General features: G+C 44.9%; 1 protein-coding gene across 1 annotated transcript in view; it reads right to left on the bottom strand.

Moving 5' to 3' along the window:
- Positions 1-19,867, bottom strand: part of MICAL2 (microtubule associated monooxygenase, calponin and LIM domain containing 2) — a 268,887-nt gene that overhangs the window by 69,457 nt on the left and 179,563 nt on the right. The window contains 2 exon segments of the mRNA XM_078148458.1: positions 2,513-2,619; positions 12,243-12,317. Of these exon segments, the coding sequence (XP_078004584.1) occupies positions 2,513-2,619; positions 12,243-12,317 (182 nt within the window).

The following is a 19,867-nucleotide window of genomic DNA, read 5'->3' as shown; positions in this document are numbered from 1 at the left end:
TATTGGTGGTCAGCTGGTTAGAGTTGTACCATCAAACTTAGAAAGGACTTTTCAAAATCTCATTCTAAGTGAGCCCATCACTTCAAACCTTTTGAGACAATAACATCACAGACAGTTCTCACTTCACTTAAGCAGACCATTCTGCAGACCTCTATAAAGTGATTTGCTTAATACAAATTTGCCTGTGGACATGGGGAAGGAAGGGAGGGAGAAAGGGAGGCAAAGAGATGGCTTCCTGCCATGCCAGGATGGAGGAGGGAGAGCAGGAGAAAGGACACACAGACCTGAGCCAGCCATGTTGGGGCCTGGTGGGTTCAATAAGAAGAACATTAGGGGGCAGATACATGGGGGCTGGACATGGACACAGATAGGAGAAGACAGGCAACACATAAGGGCATGGGACAGACACGAGGTACATGCGTGGGCAGACAGAAGACAGACATGTGGGGGCCAGGCAGGTGGTAGAGTGGGGAGAAGGTCTCTTCTCTAGGCAAGAAGGTCTCAAGCCAAACCTCCCAACAAGCAGCGGTGGTCTCTCTATGCCTCAGTTCATCTGCTTTCACTTGGAGGGTTTTTTTTGGTGGGGGGCTGCAAAGCAACCAGGAACAGAGAAAGAGAGCATAATACTGTACATCAAAGTTAACATAGGTTTTTTTGGAATGTGAATTTCTTTCAGAATTCTTTATGTAAAGTCAAATTTATATAAAGTGAGAATTGTCTATATTTTTGCCATCTATTTTTGTTACAGGGTAGAACTCCTGCAGTTTGTGTTCAGTGAAGATTTTTAATGTCTCCAAGTTTGACAGATTTCCTCTCTTCAGATATAAGTAATTCCTCAATTTCCACTCTTGTTTCATCAAATCTGGGCTTCAAACTGAAATGATTTCTTCCAGTTGCTCTGCATTGATCTGTGCCTCTTTATTGTATCACTTGGACTTAAGGGTATCATTGGCCAAAAAAAAAAAAAAGTAATATGAAGCCTTTGCCTGTGACTGATAAGTTCTATTTCCAAATTTTGTCATGATGGCTAGCACCCTCCTCCATTAAAAATGTCTAGCTGTGATACTTCAAAGGGCTATTTAGAGTCTAGCTATTATTACCATTAATTTTTCTATAAATGTCTTAGGTTAATAGGTAATAGTGAGGATGATGATGATAATGACAATGATGGTAGTGGTGGTGATGATGTTAATGATAATGATGAGGTGCCTGGAAGTTAGCCTGTTTGTCAACGTCAGGAGCACAGAGCCTTGAGCTTGGTGATATGAGAAGACACAAAGACAAAAGGCAATATGGCTCTTGCCCTGGAAAATCTTCTGATCTACTCTAAACTTCCTTTCTTTAGCCCTTTCTTTACTTTTTCTACCAATTTATAAAATATTCCAAAGAGAAACAATTCTACTGCCCTCCTCTTTGGTCAGGATCAATCCGGAGTATTATGCTCAAGTCTGGTCATTATATTTTGGAAAGGATGATGATAGGCTAGTAAATATCCAGAAGAAAGCAACCAGGGACTTGAATCCATGCCATGTGATAATTTTTTTGAAGCCTCTGAGTATGTTAAGGCTAGAGAAGAGAAGGTTCAGGTTGGGTAGGGGTGGGGCATGAGAGAATTCTTCAGAAAAGTATTATATTTGTTGTTGACCCCAAATGGCAGATCTAGGAACAATGGGTGGAAGGTGCAAAGAGATAAATATATGTTTGAGATGATGGACAACTTCCTGACTATCAGATCCACCCCAAATTGGAATGGACAGTCTCAGGAAGTAATTGGCTCCCCCTTCCTAAAAGTCTTCAAGCCACAGCTGAATTAGTTTCTCAGGGTGGTTGCAGAATGTCTCTTTCTCGCATGAGCTACACTAGACAGTTACTGGAGTCTATTCCAACTCTGCTTCTTTTCTAAGGAAAGCTACTCTCCTCCGCTGGAGATGTGGAAGCAGAGGGATAGCCTCCATGACCTCTTGCTATCCCTTCCAAACCTGATTCACGATCCTATGGAGTTTCTTTCCCTCAGTTTGCCTCATTATTCAGAAAGTTGCCATTTTTAGGCAGCGCTGAAGAAATCATACTGTCTGCCTGGAAGTTTAGGAGCCTTTGATCCTTTTGAAAGATGAATATAGCCCCTGACATCTGAAAAGAGGATTAAGAGGTTGGCCTACTTCCTGCTATGTTCATCTTAACCTGGAAGTAGGGAACTGAGCCCTGGTACCTCATTACATTTTGATTCCTATAAGAAAGAATTTTCTGATTGACTGCATGATATTTGTCAGAGGCAGCTTATATTTTGACTTAACACAAGGATTATTATCTTAGGGCAAAGGAACTGAAGAAAAAGACACAAGGCTATGCAGGTAACAAATGTTAGGGGCTAGCCCCTTATCTGCCCCTTGCCTATTCCAGGCTGTTCACTTTGTAGGGTGCCACAAAACTTTTGGCGAGCAATGGGAGGGAGGAGGGAGGATATCACATTTTACTTCCTCAGAAGTCAAGGCAGCCATCTCAGCGGTCATACCTGAGGCACGGGAACATCGCCAGACGGATTCCCAGGACTGGAGGCCAAGGAGGAATAAGGGTCCTTGGAAGACAGCACAGACTTCTTAGTATTCAGTGATGTCAAATCTGTGCAGGAAAGAACACAATGTCTGTTAGACTATCTCTAAAAATAGGGAGGAAAGAGAGTTTGTATCAAACCTCCCCCAGGAAAGGGAGAGGAGAGAGGGAGGAGGAATGGACAGAGGCAGGGAACAATACACAGAAAAGCTGGTTATCAAGCACATGGGATCCCTGCATCCCGATGGCTCAGAGAGCCGTGGGTACCAAGGACACACAGGACGTTACAGGCATCAACGACCCAGGGAGTCCTGGTAGCATGCCAGTCTCCTGAAGCCTGTTACACTCTGTAGCTCTCTGTGAACGGGAATCAGGGAGGTTTGAGCACGTCTTATCAAGATAAATTGCCCCAGTTTAAGTCTGCGGATTTGTTTATTAAACCACTTAAAAAACTCCTCATATGCTTTTCCATAGGATTCTAAAACAGTATTTTCCCCAGAATGCTGTGAGCAAATACAAAAGGTGATGGTAACAGCAGACCAAAGTGTTTGCTGCCGTTCCAACCCAAGCAGAAGGTCGACAGGTAGAGGAGGAGGCAGGAGGATGGACACAATGGCAGATGGGAGGCAAAAGCCACTGTCCAAGCTGGGGTGGGAGGGAACAGGGGAGAGCCTCCTCCTGGGGGCCTGGCCCTCTGCAGGACCTGACACGCTTGGGAGAGGGGGCCGTGCCCACAGGACTAGCAGAGCAGGCCGCTTCTACCCACCCACGACTGCTAAGAGGCACGACTCCTCCTGGAAACTATCATTCAAAAACAGCACAAAGAGGAAGTTAATTTGTCATTAATTTAGTTGTTAGGGAATTTTAAATGACCTGAATGACAGTTGTTTCATACCCAGAGTCCCATTAGTTTGTGTTCTCTCCCTCACTTCCCCATGGCCCCCCTTCCCAGGCACTCAGTTGAATCAGCATTCTCTCTCCCTTTCCTCCTCCCTTTCCACCTTCCTCTCTCTGTGTTTCTCTTTCTCTCCCTCCCTCTCTGTCTCTGTCTATTTCTTCCTCCGTCTTTTTCTTCCTCCTTCCCTCTCTCTCTTTCTCTTTCCCTCTCTCCCTCCTTTTCTCTCTTCTTCTTCCTCCTCTTCTCCTCCTCTTCCTCCTCCTCTCTCTCTCTCCTTCTCCCTTTCCCCTCCCTCTCACCTCCCTCCCCTCTCTCTTTTTCTCTTTTTGTGTCTGTCTGTCTCTCCCTCTCCTCCTCCCTTTCCCCCTCTCTCTCCCTCTCCCTCTCCTTCTCTCTGTCTCTCCCTCCCCTCTGTCTTTGTCTCTCTGTCTCTCTTTGCCTCTTTGTGTCTCTGTCTCTCTCTCCCTCTCCTCCCTTTCCCCCTCCCTCTCTCCTTTCTCTCCCTCTCCCTCTCTCTCTCCCTCCCCTCTGTCTTTGTCTCTTCATCTCTCTTTGTCTCTTTCTCTATCTCTCTCTGTCTCACACACACACACACACACACACACACACACACACACATTTTTTTCTCTCACATTCCCCCACCTCAGTCATTTTCTCTCTGATACCCAATCTCACTCACTCTCTGATGCACACTCCCTCCCTTGCTCATTCTCTGTCTTCCATACGCATTGTCTCTTACACACCCATTTCATTCTCTCACACTCAAAGAAATGGCAAGTCATCTGCCATATAACTGAGATTCACACATGTGAATCTTTTCCAGGTGGGCTGTCCTCTTTCTAATTGGGGACAGGGGAGGCAAATCCCCAGGTGACTTCAGTCTTTTCTGGTAGTTCCCTTACAGCCATCCTGCGATGGGAAAGGGGAGAAGTGTAAGATGGGTAAGGAGACAGGGGTCGGGTGACAAGGAACTGCTGGAGGGGCAGCCCCCTTCTCTCGGGGAGGCCTATGCCTGCCCACTCACTCCTGGCCTCCCCAGCAGATGTGGGGCTGGAGGCTGGCCACCCACTCCACCCAGGCCTCCTGCCCAGTCCACATTTGAATGTGTTCTGACCTAAAAAGGCAATTGGACCAATTCCTCCCGCACACTAAGATTTATGAATCAATTGTTACTGCTCTTCCTGCCTAGAGCCTGAGGCCCTTGCCAGGGCCCTCCTCCTCTCTCTCCTCTCTTTCCACCCTCCCTCTTCTACAGGGAAGGCTCTTCAGCTCTTGACAATACTGGGGCTGCCCCCTCTGCCCACCTTCCCTATTTTCCCCAAGGGGGGAGTATCACAGTAGAGTCCAACTCCCCGGAAGCCTTGATCTAGGGCTCCCTTCCACATCCTGTCCTCCTGCCTCTTCCTCAGCTGGCACCCCAAAGCAGACACGCTGCTCAGAGAACACTGTCAACAGGAAGATGGTGGGTGGGGGGGGTAGAAAGAGCCATGGACAAAGGTAAAAAAAATTGGGGTTCAAGCATTCCTGTTCTGGCCCAGATGAGTCAGAGGCGGGCAGGATTTAAAGCTGGAAATAAATAAATGATTGAACAAAAAGCATGTATTTAGGGCTTACTACGTGCCAGGCACCGTGCTAAATACTGGGAATATAAATAAAAAATAAGACTGTCCCTGGCCTCAAGGAGGTTACATGCAAATGAGGGAGACAACATATGTAGGGAAATGGTGGTCACAGAAGGGTGGTCATGGTCTGAAGAGTTCCAACTGATTGTCATGCCCTGTCCAGAAGCAAAAGGGGTATATTGACCTAATCTAAAACAAATGTGTGTGCGTGTGTGTGTGTGTGTGTATGATTGTCATGCCCTGTCCAGAAGCAAAAGGGGTATATTGACCTAATCTAAAACAAATGTGTGTGCGTGTGTGTGTGTGTGTGTATGTGTGTGTTACTCCCTTCCCCTTACTTATTATCAAATCACTCTCACCAATTTAAAGATGTGAAAACTGAATACCAGAGAAAAGGGATTTATTGGGGGCAGCTAGGTGGCGCAGTGGATAGAGCATGGGCCCTGGAGTCAGGAGGACCTGAGTTCAAATCCAACCTCAGACACATAACACTCACTAACTGTGTGACTCTGGGCAAGTCACTTAACCCCAATTATTGCCTCACCAAAAAAAAAAGTGACTTATCCAAGGTCAAAAGGTGGTAAGTAGCAGAGACAAGATTTGAACCCAAATCTCCGTCCTATAACGTGATGCTGCCTCACTTCAGTCTCAGGTTACCTGTTTGGGTCACTGACTGTGAGGGAGAGTGCTTTTTAAAACCCCCATTTTACAGATGAGGAAGCTGAGGCAGAGAGGGAGAGGTTAAAATGACTTTGCCCAGGGTCACAGACCTATGAAATATCTGAGGTGGGCTTTAAACGGGTGGTCCTGACTCTAAGGCCAGCAGCCTATCCACTGTGCCAGCTAGGAGCCAATCAATGTTTAATCAATTGTAGGAACATTTTCTCAGGCCCTCTCTTTGATGGTGGCTCCAACCACTTCCTCAATGGGTCTAAGCCCTCTCACCCTGTGTGGACATTCATCCTCCCCCTCCCCCATCCCCCTGCCCCCTCCCATCAAAGCTTCTTAAACAGTAGCAGAGGTCACCTAGTCCCAAACCCCTCATTTTACAGACGGGGAAACTGAGTATCAGAGATGGAAAAGCCAATTAACATGTGCCAGAGCCAGGCTTCAGCCCAGGTCTTTTGACTCTAATTTCAAAACCCTTTCCATTACATTGTACTCTGTGGGAATGGGTTACTCAGGCAAGCCTCCACTCAGCAGAGAAGCAGGCTTGTTCACAAGTCACTGTGATGCCCTTCCCCCTGCCACTGGCTAGTCCCTATGTGTTTACTTTATATTTTTCTATATAAATGTATGTACATATTGATTACTCTATACTTTTAATATAGCTTATATACCCTTTTCTAAGTACTGTGTGGTATTCCCCCTTCCTCAATAAAAGGCTTACATTTTGGGGGGGGGAAGGACAGGGACTATTTCATTTTTGTCTCAGTATCTCTGACACCTAACACTGTCTGGTGTGTAGTAGGCACTACAAAAATGCTTACTGAATGAATAAAGCCACTGAGAAAGAGACCAGCCAGCTCAGCTCACTTTTCTAAAATACTGTACATTTACAAAATGTTTTCCTCATGGCTTTACCCCATGAGACAGGGGTTTCAAGGAACATCAGCCCCACTTTAGAGATGAGGAAAACTGAGGTTCAGAGGTGAGTAAAGTAACTTGCCACCTCTGGAGGGGCTGCATTTCTAGGGATAAAGGGTCCACGCTATGGGCAGAAGGTCCTTTAGTAGACAGACCAAGCCTCCTCTTGTCCTTTCTAAAGGGGGTCCCTCAAATGTCCATCATCTGATCTCTTTTTCTTTCCTTGCCTTCTTTGATAGATGAGGTATTCTCTTTCTAAGCCTTAGAACTTTTTTTCAGCCGTTGCCACTTCCGTGGCCACACCCTCCCACCACCCCCAGTCTGGGGGTCCCCACCCTCAATGCCCCAAGGAACAAGATTCCCAGCTCTGTCCTGGGGTCCTCACTGGCCGTGGGATCAGTCCCAGCCCTCAGCGGGTTGTCTGATAACTAGGTCCATGAAGCAGAAGGGGCTGCCCTGTCCTTGGCCTTCTCTGGCCCACCCTTCCCTTCTCTTTCCATCCTCCTTCTCCCAGAGGGAGCCAAGCCCTGCTTCCGTCCCCTAAGCCAACTTTCCAGGGAAGCTCCCTCCCTCAGAGCTGTTCAAACCATTCTGAACATCTTCCTGAAGCCTTGGAGCTCCCTCTGGAGGCCACCCTCAGAGCTACAGATAGCTCCTGCAAAAGCACCCATGCTGAAGAGCAAGAATTCATTCTCTGGGCTCACAAAGCTGACCCGGGTGGACGGGCATTCACCTTTGGCCCCTCCCTCTCCTTCTTCCCTTCCTGTCTCTTCATCTTCCTCTCCCTCTTTTCCTGGTTGACTCCCATGCCCAGTAGAGAAAGAGCTGGGGGCATTGGAGGGAGTGTGTCCACAGGCTTTCTTGTGGGTTGTCTTCCCAGCTGGAACTACTTTCTTTCTCTCATCTTAGAGGAAGCCCCAATAAAACCCATTATCTCTTTCCTGGCACTTTATAGAATCGTAGACTAAAAGATCAGAAGGAACTTTAAAAGCCCTACCTCCTACTAGACCAAGAATCCCCACCCCCACCCCCCAAATGCCCCTAACAAATAAGAGTCATCACATCTCTGGTAAAAATCTCAAGTGAAGGAGAACCATCCACACCCCAGGGCAGCACACTTCACTTTTGGACAGCGCTAATCACTAGGAACTTCATTAGAAAGTGTTTTCCCCACCACGGGACCCACATCTTCCCTGTAAATTTTGCCCTCTAGGGCCAAGAACAACAACCCAATTCTTTGTTCCACACCACAGCCCTCCCAGTGCCTGAAGACTGCTAGGCCCACCACCAGGGTGCCCACCCCTGCTTCTTCCAACCCATCCTCATGTGGCCTGAACTGGAAACTCCACACCACCCTCCTCTGGATGTATCTCCATTTGTCAGGATCCCTCCTAAAATGTGATGCTCAGAACCGAGCCTGGTTCTTCAAATGTGCTCTGACCTCGGTAGCATGATCACACCTCCTTCCTTATGTTTGCTACTTGTCTTTCTTTTTAAAAAAAAATACGTGTGTGTATACACATATGGATGGTCTTTTTTTCACATTCCCTGAATCTCCCTACTCCCCTCTCCCAGAGGCTACTTGTCTCTTAGTACAGCTTAAGAGCTCACTAGCTTTTTGGGCTATTACCTTCCTTTGGGGCAGGAACTGGGTTTTTTTTCCCTCTTTTTATACCTTCAGTGCTCAACACAGTGTCAGACGCATTTGTTATTCAGTCATTTTTCAGCTGTCTGACTCTTCCTGACCTCATTTGGGGTTTTCTTGGCAGAGATGTTGTAGTGGTTTGCTTTTTCCTTCTCCAGCTTATTTTACAAATGGGGAAACTGAGGCAAACAAGGTTAAGTGACCTGCCCAAGGTCATACCACTAGTAAATGTCTGAGGCCAGATTGGAACTCAGGAAGATCCATAGTAGATACTTAATAAATGTTTACTAATTGATGGACTTGCCTTTCCACATTGTTGACTTAATAAATGTTATTAAGTTTAAAGTCTGCTAAATGCACCAGATCATTTTTAAAAAAAAAGGAAGGTGTTGGGGGCAGCTAGGTGGCGCAGTGGATAGAGCACTGGCCCTGGAGTCAGGAGGACCTGAGTTCAAATCCAGCCTCAGACCAGACACTTGACACTTACTAGCTGTTTGATCCTGGACAAGTCACTAAACCCCAGCTGCCTCACCAAAAAACAAAAAACAAAAAAAGAAGGAATGTGTTGCTTTCCCTAGGACCAGATAGGGATTTCATCGTCTTCCTTTGCAGAAACTTAAGTTAACATAGCCCTGACCAAGACAAGAAATTTGTTCAAGCATTCTTCCATTTTATTGGATGCTTAATCAAACAGCAAGTGTTTATAAAGCACCAAAAAGGCCGACCCCATCTTGTACATCAAGGTTAGACTTGGGATGGCATGACCAGAGTTTCAGTCCAGGCTTGGCTACTGGGTGGCCTTGGCCAAGGTCACTTAGAAACCTGGGTGTCAGTTTCCTCATCTGTAAGATGAGAGAAGCTGGACTAGATTGTCATTTCCAGATTTAAATGTACAATCCTACGATCGTTTACCTCACTGAGCAGCTGCTGTTTTCTTCTGGAAGGCTTAAAACACCTACTGCTTGACCATTGTAAGGCAACTTGAGAATCCCAGACCATCTGTGTCTGCCTGTCTGCCTCCCTCCCACACACATACTTGAAGCCTAAACCCGCATCCTGTCTCCTCTGACCTGTACTCAATTCCTTTCTCCCATCTGACTGCTCAGTAACACCATCGCCTCTTTCCATCCCAAGATGGAAACTCAGGTCATGGGGAACTAAACATGCCCACAGCAAAGCCTCTCCCAGTTCCTCTGAATAATAGTAACTATTCCAGTGCCTCCAAACTCGCAGAACATGTTGCATGCATTTGGAATGGCTTATCTGAGATTTTTCTCCTGAGATTAAACTGTGATGCTTTTCTCAATTTGGTTAGGAATATCTTTTTCTCTTCCGTTCTGGAACTTAAGTCAACACAGCCCTCGCCAGGACAAGGAACACTTGATCCCAGTTCCATATTGTTTTATCCACAATTCTGTGAATTAATTAGGTATTACTCCCATTTTACAGATGGATCAAACAGCAAAGATTTATAAAACATCTCTGTGCCAGGCACTGTGGCACATATACAAATACAAAAGTGAGGGCCACTGCCCTGAAGGATCTTACGCTCTACCGATCATAGAAGCACAGGATTTAGATCTTGAAGAGATCTCAGTGAGCACCTTAGAGAGGCACTATGGATGATAGAAAGAGGACTGGACTGAATTTGGAGTCAGAAGACTACTGTAATAAGCCCATTCCTCTGGGCCTCAGTTTCTTTACTGCCATAATTTTAATTCACTTTAATCAGCATGGCATATTGAAAAGAGCAACAGGGATTTATAATTCTAACATGCCTCTCATCTCTTGCCAGCAAGGTGGTGGGAAATGGGGCATACATTTTTAGACATGGTCAGTGGGTTGATCTGTTTTGTTTAAATGCTGTGATTTGTTGCAAGGAAATGAGTTGTTGAGATGTGATAATAAATATTTTTAAAGGCATTAATAAAACTTTTTTTTTAAAGAAAAATACCCCCACCAAATTGGGAGTCAGGTGGCTTGGGTTCTAATCCCGGCACCACCACAAACTGACTCTGTGACCATCATCTCTGTTTCTTTCTTTATGAAAGAAGGGCTGGACTAGATGTCTAAGAAGCCTTCCAGATCTCTGGTTCTCAACGTTAAGTATTTATTTCATATCCCAAAGCACTCCTGGGAGGGCAAGGTGGGGCCCGGTCAACACAAAATGCTGGTGCCCCAGTCCTACTGAGGCAGCTTCCCTGGCCCTGGGGCTCCCAGAAGGCTAAAGGGAAGTAGGAGGCCGTCCCCTCTGTGCTGTTTGCCGTCTGGTCCCTAGTTGGGACAACAGTCGCCGTTCAGGTTCTCAGGCAGTAGTGGGTGGGAGAGCCAGAACAGACGTGGGTGTCAAACAGTTGGAGTCAGAGCAGGGTCTGTGTGACTACTGACCCTCGAAGGCTGGTGTGGGAGCCGGGTCACTGCTGACAGTGTTTCATGACTCATCCTCCCTCCCTGCCTCCTCTCTCCCTCCTCCTCCCATTACTGCCCAGGGAGTTGGGCTAGAAGGAAAAAACAGCTTTGTATCTTGGGGGGGGTTTCCTTTGTTTTTTGGGGGGGAGTGGGAGGAGCCTTCTGGCTTCCTTGGTTATCTCACCTCCTCTCTAACCTCACTCTCCTACAGGTAATGAGGAAGCCAGATGGCCTCTAGGAGGTAGATTTAGGAACTTAGGCTCATAGATGCAAGTTTGGAGGTCACTTAGTCTAAACTCCTCATTCTACAAGTGAAGAAACAGGCATCTCCAGAAAACCCTGCTGGCCTCTGAACCAACTACCTTCCCTCTGCCCTACACCAGGGAGTAAGCTGGGTAGTTCCTGCCTGCTTTCCTCACTCCCCAGTTGCTAATCCCACCCTCCTCCAATAATTATTTTGGATGTCTCTTGTAATAACTTATCTGTACACATGTTGTACCGTTTAAGTAAAATATAAACTCCTTGAAGGTAAGAATTCTCTCTCTCTCTCTCTCTCTCTCTCTCTCTCTCTCTCTCTCTCTCTCTCTCTCTCTCTCTCTCCCATCTCTCTTCTCTCTCTCCTTCTCTCTTCTCTTCTCTTCTCTTCTCTTCTCTTCTCTTCTCTTCTCTTCTCTTCTCTTCTCTTCTCTTCTCTTCTCTTCTCTTCTCTTCTCTTCTCTCTCCTCTCCTCTCCTCTCCTCTCCTCTCCTCTCCTCTCCTCTCCTCTCCTCTCCTCTCCTCTCCTCTCCTCTCCTCTCCTCTCCTCTCCTCTCCTCTCCTCTCCTCTCCTCTCCTCTCCTCTCCTCTTCTCTCCTCTCCTCTCCTCTCTCTCTGTCTCTCTCTGTCTCTAGGTCTCTCTCTGTCTCTGTCTCTTTCTCTCTCTGTCATCTTTGTCTCCCTTTCATCCAACATACAGTAGATGTCTAATAAATGCTTGTTGGATTGACTTTGGCTGGGCCTGTTTTTAAAAAAGGATAGATGAGAACTTCAGTCTTAGAGAGAAGCACTGAAAAATCATAATTCTTTTTTGCATTGAAATAAATTAATTTGAATGTCTGAACAAGTTTAGTTAGTTGTGCTATCCGTGCTCAGTTTTCAATTTAAAAAAAAAAGTTTAAAGCAGCTGGATTCTGCTCATTTTCATGTTAATTTGTATAAACTTGCATGAAGCTCTCATGTCACCCCACCCCTTGCTTCCCTGCACTCCCATGTCCCAACCCCTAGCATGTGGCCCCACTGCAGTGATTTTCTTTGAAGGATGGGATGGTGGTGAGGGGTAGCAAGTGAAGAGGGGATGTTTGCAGAGCCAAGACAGGTCTGATTCCCATCTGGCCTTGCACAGACACAAAGAAAATCATCTCCCCACCCTGCCCCCAGCCCCTTCCTTTTGTCCTCAATCTCCGAGGAGAAGAAGGGGATGGGAAATGAGGCAGCTGGTCTTGAAGAATGAACAGAAAGTTGCTGCCGCACCCGGTGATAGAGGATGACTTACTGGATTGGAATTTTCTTCTCCAGTTTTGGTATTTGTTTGAAGTCAGTTGCTGGAAGCTATGGGCCCGCTGCAGAGCTGTGGCAGTATTGGAAAAGAGAAGTCATTTAGTATCCAAGCAGAGGGCTCTTTCCCGTGATGCTGAGTTCAGCAAGCAGAATTAATGCGAAGCTCTGGCCTCTTTAAGCATAGCTGTTAAGAGGTTTCTAACAGGGGACCCCCTTCTTTCCCTTTCCCCTCTACTTTAGGACAGCTAGGTGGTGCAGTGGATAGAGTGCCAGCCTGGAACCAAGAAGACCTGAGTTCAGATCTGGCTTCAGACACTTCCCAGCTGTGTGACTTTGGGCAAATCAATTCACTGTCTGCCTCAGTTTCCTCATCTGTAAAATGGGGAGTGGGGGAGGGAAATAGCACCTATGTCCCAGGGTTGGTGTGAGGATCAAATGAGATAATAATTGTAAAGCCCTTAGCACAGTGCTGGGCACATAGGAAGTACTCTACAAATGTCAACAAAGGGCTCCCCCCACCACCTCTCTAAATATGGACAACCCAATCCAATCACAGGATGATCTCCACTTCTACCTGGAGATAGATTAGAAAACAATCCATTTCCAAAGCTACTTGGAGATTTCTGCCAAGCTGAAGGCTAGTTAGTGATGAACCACAGATGTGGACACGATCTTGAAGTTCATCAGCCCCATACCTGAATGGGAATCCCCTTTAGCATATCCCCAACAAGTCATCATTCAGCATCTGCTTGAATACCTCCAATGACAAAGAACTCACTCTCTCTGGAGTCCAGCCATTCCAGAGTAAAAGAGCTCTGATTGCCAGGAAATTCTGGCTTACACTGAGCTAAAATCTGGCTTCCTATAATAGCTAGGCAGCTAGATGGTGCAACTCTGGACCAGTAGCCAGGAAAACCTGAGTTCAAATTCATAATTATATGTATCATAATGTATATATATACATATATATATGTATATATATATATAATTTATTATATATATATGTATATACACAATTATAACACTCTAAGGTTTACAAAGCACTTTTGCACATATTATCCTATTTGATCCTCACAACAACCCTGAAAGGTGAGTGCTATTATGATCCCCTGTAATATATTATGATATATTACAGATGAGGAAACTGAGGCAGACAGAGGTGAATTGATTTGCCCAAAGTCCCCCAGCTAGGAAGTGCCTGAGGCTGGATTTGAACTCAGGTCTTCCTGGTTCCAGGCCCAGTGCTCCATTCATTGTACTACTTAGCTGTTCATGCTATTAACTCCCAGTCTACTAAAAACTCCAAGTCTTTTTTACATGAAATGTCTTCTAGCCCCATCTTCCCTATCCTGTGGTGGTATAGTTTGCTTTTTGAACCCATATGTAGGATTTTACATTTATTTATATTAAATTCAAATTTAATCATTTTGGTAAATCACTCCAGCCTGTTGAGACCTTTCTGAACCCAATTCTCTTTTACCACACATAAGCTTTGTGTCCTGTAGAAATTTGAGAGGTTAAAAAAAAGGCTGAATAGAACAAGAGTATAGGCAGCCATTAGAAACATTCCCCTACCACCCAAGTGTGGTCCATCAAGGGATTTTTATGTTAAACTGATCATATAATTGAAAGGGACTCTCAGCCACCTTAGGGCACATGAGCAACACAACAATATATCTAAAAGCCTGGATTCCCCAGTGGTTCTCCAAATATGGGCCACAGACACTAGGAAAATGAACTCTAACTGGGGATATCAATCTTGTGTATAGTGGTAGAATTCTGCTTAAACAAAACTTTGACAGAACCCTTGCAGTAAAATCCTCTAAAGTGATCATTTTAATGCCAATTAATGAGCAACATAAGGTTCATTGGAAAAACAAATCTGGGGGGTTGCAGGGTTCATTGTGGCAGTTTGGGGAAACACTGTACTCCAGCATCCCTGATTTACAGCTGCAAGTAGCCCTAAAGTTCATCTTACTCAGCTCCCTCCTTTTACACACAAGGGAGAAAATCGAAGCCAGGGCCACATAGCCAGTAAGGGCATAGAAGAGACCAAATTTGAATCCAGGTACTTTGGCTTCAAATTCAGGGCTCTTTCTCATACTCCTCACTTGTAGCCCCAAGAATCATAGGTGCATGCATGCTCACACTCACACGCATTCCATCTCACAGATATGTACATTGACACATACTAGCACATGTGTGTAGACACATGTTACAACACACACATACAAAGGCAAAGGAGGACACTCACACAGAGACACAGACACGCTCCCACACTCCGATACAAAGGTCTTTGGTTTTATGAGTTTTTATGTCTTCCAGCCTTTGGCCATTAGGGTTCTGTGGGATCAGTGAAGTCCATTCCCAAGCCTTCCTTCCTTGTCTTCAGGCAGCCCTTTTGACCTTCTGCAATGAGTGATGGAAAAAGCTGGGAGCTCACTCCCCCCCTCCCCTACAGCACCCCAGGCCAAGACGGGACCCCGAGCTGACCCAGGAGGGCACTTTTCTATGTTCTGAGGACTCTCCCCAAACCTTTCCAGACGGCTGCCCAGATGGTCCCAAACAAACTCTCTGGGAGGACAATGAGTCCTCTTTTTAAAGACTCACATGGGAGAGTGTCCATTGTCTCCCATTCTAGTGCTCAGCAATGTTGGCATAAGTTGTCCATGGGTCCCAAACTGACCTCACCCTCCTCCCACAAAGACCTGCTCCTCCTTTCCTGCTTCCCTGGCTGCTGATGCTGTCATTGATCCTCCCAGGCACCCAGGTGGAAAACTTCAGAGCCATCTCCAACTCTTCCTCAGATCCCACACTCTATCGATGACCAAATGCCAATTCTGTTTGTCAGAATCGCTCACTTCCACCCCGATTTTGGTATTTCCACTAGAGGTCTTCCTTGTATCCAACCTGATTGCCACTGGCTATGATTGACCTCCCTCTACTTTGTCCTGTGAGGAGACAGAACAGCTGAGAATGCCCCTTGTGCTGTGAGCCTTTGTTATATGTGTATGTAAATAAATACACGTGTGTATATATGTATAGACATGTATGTACATATGCACACACGTGCATATTATGCTATATGATGTGTGTGCATATATATACTTAACCGCACATGCTTGCATACACGTGTGGGTGTGTTATAAATACACATTAAGACATATGTGTGTACATGTTTATATATGTATACACACATATATCCATTTATAATGACCTCTAAGAAACAATCAAAATATTTTGGTGCAGTACACCAGAGGCTCTTAACCTGGAGTTCATGTACCTCTAAAAGGTCCTTCCTTAGATAAATTTCAGGGGGCTCAGGAACTTGGATGGAAAAAAATTACATCTTTATTTTTTCTAAACTCTAACTGAAATTTAGCATTTTTTTCAGTTATTCAAAACATTATTCTGAGAAGGGGTCTGTCCATAAGTTTCACCAAATTGTCAAAGGGACAAAAAAGGTGAAGAATGCCTGAAATAGACCTTTATTATAATGAGTGAAATCACCCGCAAGTGATTTCAGACTGCAGGGGATCAAAGAGGCCAACATCCAGCTTCTCTATAGCAAATCAGAACAGAAAAAAAAAAGAGAGAATTTCTCTGAACCCCAGGGAAGAAGTAGGAGATGTCTTTCTCTCTGCTTCTGTCTCTCTGTCTCTGTCTCTCTCCTTCTGTATCTGTGTGTCTCTCTGTCTCTCTATTTCTGTCTCTCTGTGTGTCTCTCTCTGTCTCTCTGTCTCCTTTTTGTCTCTCTCTCTCTCTATCTCTCTGTCTCTGTCTCACTCTCTGTCTATCTCTCTCTCTGTCTCTCTTTTTGTCTCTGCCTCTGTCTCTCTCCATCTCTCTGTCTCTGTCTCTCTGTCTCTCTCTGACTCTGTGCTGTCTCTCTGTCTGTGTCTGTGTCTGTCTCTCTGTGTCTCTCTCTGTTCACTCTCTGTCACACACACACACATACACACACACACACACACACACACACACACAGATATATACACACAGACATACACACACCAACCCTCAATCACTTCTATCCCGTTTCTAGTTCATGAAGTTAGATGAATTTTTCAGGTCAAGGAGACTCAAATGTTTAAGATGGAGAAGTGAGGGGAAGCTAGCTGTTGCGTGTTGGCAGAACAGTCGAGTCGTGATGCGTTCAGCCATAGCTCCCCTTTTTCTCCCTCTTTCTGTCTTCTGTAACTCCAACAACCCCTTCCCATTAGAGTTTCAGACCTCTTATCTCCTGTGGTCCTCACCATAGTTTTCTGAGGTTGGTAGGACCTGCAGAGGATCATGGAATATTAGAGCTGAAAGGGACCTTAAAAGGGTCTGATCCCCTTATTTCACAAAGGAGGGGACACTGGAGCCCAGTAGAATTAAGAGTGACGTTTCTATTCCTCACATGTGTCAGTCTAGCTCCTGTCTCTCCGAGACTCTGCAGTGGCCATTCACCCATGCCTAGAACGCCTTCCCTGCTCACCTCTACCGCAAAGAATCTCTCTCTTCCACAAGCACCACCTTCTACAAGAAGTCTTTCCTGCTTCCTCCTTATTCTGGTTCTCTCCTTCCCTAAATACTCTGTATTGAACTACTTTGTAGTTATTTCTGTTTATTCACTTTGTCGTCCATTCCCCATATTCAAATACATGTACTAGTTTTCTTCCTGCATTAGAATGGAAGCTTCTTGGGAGAAGGAAATGTTCATTACTTCATTATTGTATCCCCACAGTGCCTGAAACACAGTAGGTGCTTAATAACTGCTATGATCATTTAGCCCACATAGTCACAAGGATACCATGAGAGACTTTATCAAATGCTTGGCTAAAATCCAGCTAAACATTTTCTATAGCATCTTCCTGGTCCATCAGTTTAGTCAAAAAAGGAACACAAGTGAGTCTGGTCTGATTGTTCTGACCACTTCCTTTCCAGATGTTCAGTAACCATTCCTGTAATCATGTTCCATAATTTTGCCAGGAATCAAAGTCAAGCTCACTGGCCTATAGCATATAGACTACAGACCCTTCCTTTATGACAATTAGGAAAATATTTGTCAGTCCCACAGTTATGTCTCCTGTTCTCCACCGTCTTTCAAAGGTCACTAACAGTGACTCAGTTTTGCTAATTCTTTCTGTAATAGATAGAGCATTTGGATTTAGAAAGACCCGAATTCAAAAGTTGTCTCAGAAATTTAGTTACAAGTTGTGTGACTTGGATCTGTAAATCCAGCCCTGATCTCCCTCCTGAGCTCCATCACCAACTGCCTCTTGGACATCTTAAATTGGATGTCCTGTAGGCATTTCAAACTCAACATGCCCAAAACAGAGTTCATTATCTTTCTTCCCAAAACCTTCCCACTTCTGAAATTTCATATCTCTGTCCAGCACAATATCCTGGCTTCTCATGTATAGGAGGTTAGGGAGTGGTCAGAGCTGGTCTTCACTTCAGAGACTGCCTGCAGAAGGCACCTGCAAGTGGGGCCATCTCTGGGCCTCAGTTTCCTTATTTGTAAAATCAGCAGAATAGGACAGATGACTTCTAAAGTTGCGCAGCAAATGCAATGTGTTGGAAAGAATACAGGATTTGGAATCAAAGGACTTCGGTTCTGACCTTATTATGTTGCTGTGTGACCTTGGGCAAGTTACTCCCTTCCTTTATGAGTTATCTAGGTCTCAGTTTCCATTCCCGTAACATATGGGGGTTGATATACATCAGCAGTTCTCAAACTTTTTGGTATCCCTTCATATTCTGAAAAAATATTGAGGACCTTTCAAAGAACTTTTGTTTATATGGTTTATAGCTATCAATTTTTTGCCATATGAAAATATTTTGCCTCCCTGACCCCTTGAAAGGTCCTGAAAGCATCTTAGTCTCCAGAAGAGTAGTTTGGGAAAATGCAATCTTAGGCCACAAGAGGGCAACTTTGTACCATAAATTGTATCTCCCACTGACTGAAAAGGAGACATTTGAGACATCCTTTCTACCTGCTTTTCCTCTTTAGAAGCAGGAGTAGGGGAGGCCAAAGCAACCTGAGTTCTAGTCCAAATTCTGCTACTTATTTGCTATGTAGCCCTGGGCAAGTCACTAAACCCCTCTGTGCCTCAGTTTCCCTAATCTGTAAAATGGGGATAATAATAGCATCAACCTCTTATGGCTGCTGTGAGGATCCAATGAGTTAATGTATATAAAGCATCAAGTGCTACATAAATATGAACTATTTGGAGAGAGAGAGAGAGAGAGAGAGAGAGAGAGAGAGAGAGAGAGAGAGAGAGGTTTGAGGTGTCCCATGGTGACTCCACCTGAAGAGCCCCGCCCTCCAAACCATTTGCTCCAGCTTTCATACCCAATGTCCTTGTCTCCATCTTCCATCCGGAGACAGAAAGAAGGGCAGGTGAAAGGGCATAACAGCTGCCACTGCTAGATCACTTTTAGGTCTGCAAAGCACTTTACCAACATTATTTCATTTAAGATTCACAACAGCCTTGGGAGGTGGGTGCTATTATTATCCCCATTTGACAGTAAAGGAAACAGGCAGACAGATGTCAAGTGACTTGCTCAGGGTTACACAGCTAGCAAATGAGACAGGATTTGAACTCAGGTCTTCCTGACTCCAAGTCCAAGTCCAAGCCTCTATCTGCTCTGTCAAGATTCCTCTCAGGGTATATCCAAAAGCATGCCAGAGCCCTGAATGGGGTCAGGACGTAGGAGTGTTAAGCTGTAACAAGGGAAGGCTTTGGGGGTAGGGAAAAGCAAGAGGATTGTATTTAGAAACAAAAGGGATGTAAAAATAAAATGTATATTTTATTTTAAGTAAATCAACTAAAGAAATAATAACTAAATAGATATATAAATAAAGAGGAATGTAAAAATAAAAGGTATAAGTAAAACTTTAAAAAGATCATACCGGAATAGTTTAATTTCTTCTTCCCTCTCCCAACCCTTTATTTTTCTTCAGAAAAGGCCACTAAATTGGTAGATCAGGGGAATGTTGCCAATATATTTTATGAATATTTTAGCCAAGCACCTGACAAAACTCTTCCTACTATAACTGTACATAAGAAGGAGAGGTGTGGGCTAGATGGAGAGGTGAATTTGCAATTGGTTGACAGACCAGGACTAAGAAAGGGCTCCGCAGCACATTAGAAGCAGGTCTGTAGCAGAGGGCCACAGGGATCAGTACCTGGTCCTGTGCAATTGACCACTTTATCAATGGCAGAGCTAAAGGCATAGATGGAACGCTTATCAAATATGTACAGAGGAGGGATGAGTAACACACTGAATGACTGAGTGACTATCCAAAAATATCATTAGTAGCTAGAATTTCATTTCTAATAACATGAACTGTAAATTTTTTTAACTACAAAGTCTTATACTTTTCACAAAAAACTCTGAACAAAACAACTCTGCAAGTACAATATGAGAGAGTGTTGCTACATAGCAGTTCATCTAAAAAAAGCGGGGGGTTTTCCTGAACTGAGAGTTCAGATGTGTCAACAGTGAGCTAGTAGCAACCCAAACAGCTCATGCAAACTTGGGCTGTATCTGAAGCCGGGGAGATGATAGACACTTTGTACTATAGCCTGACCACACCTCATCTGTTGTACTGGATCCAGTTCTGGGAGA

Source organism: Phascolarctos cinereus, unplaced genomic scaffold (genome assembly GCF_003287225.1).
Source record: "Phascolarctos cinereus isolate Bilbo 61053 unplaced genomic scaffold, phaCin_HiC Scaffold_9;HRSCAF=440, whole genome shotgun sequence".
Classification (NCBI taxonomy): Eukaryota; Metazoa; Chordata; class Mammalia; order Diprotodontia; family Phascolarctidae; genus Phascolarctos; species Phascolarctos cinereus.
The sequence above is the reverse complement of the archived record's forward strand: the minus strand, read 5'-3'. Positions and strand labels throughout refer to the sequence as shown.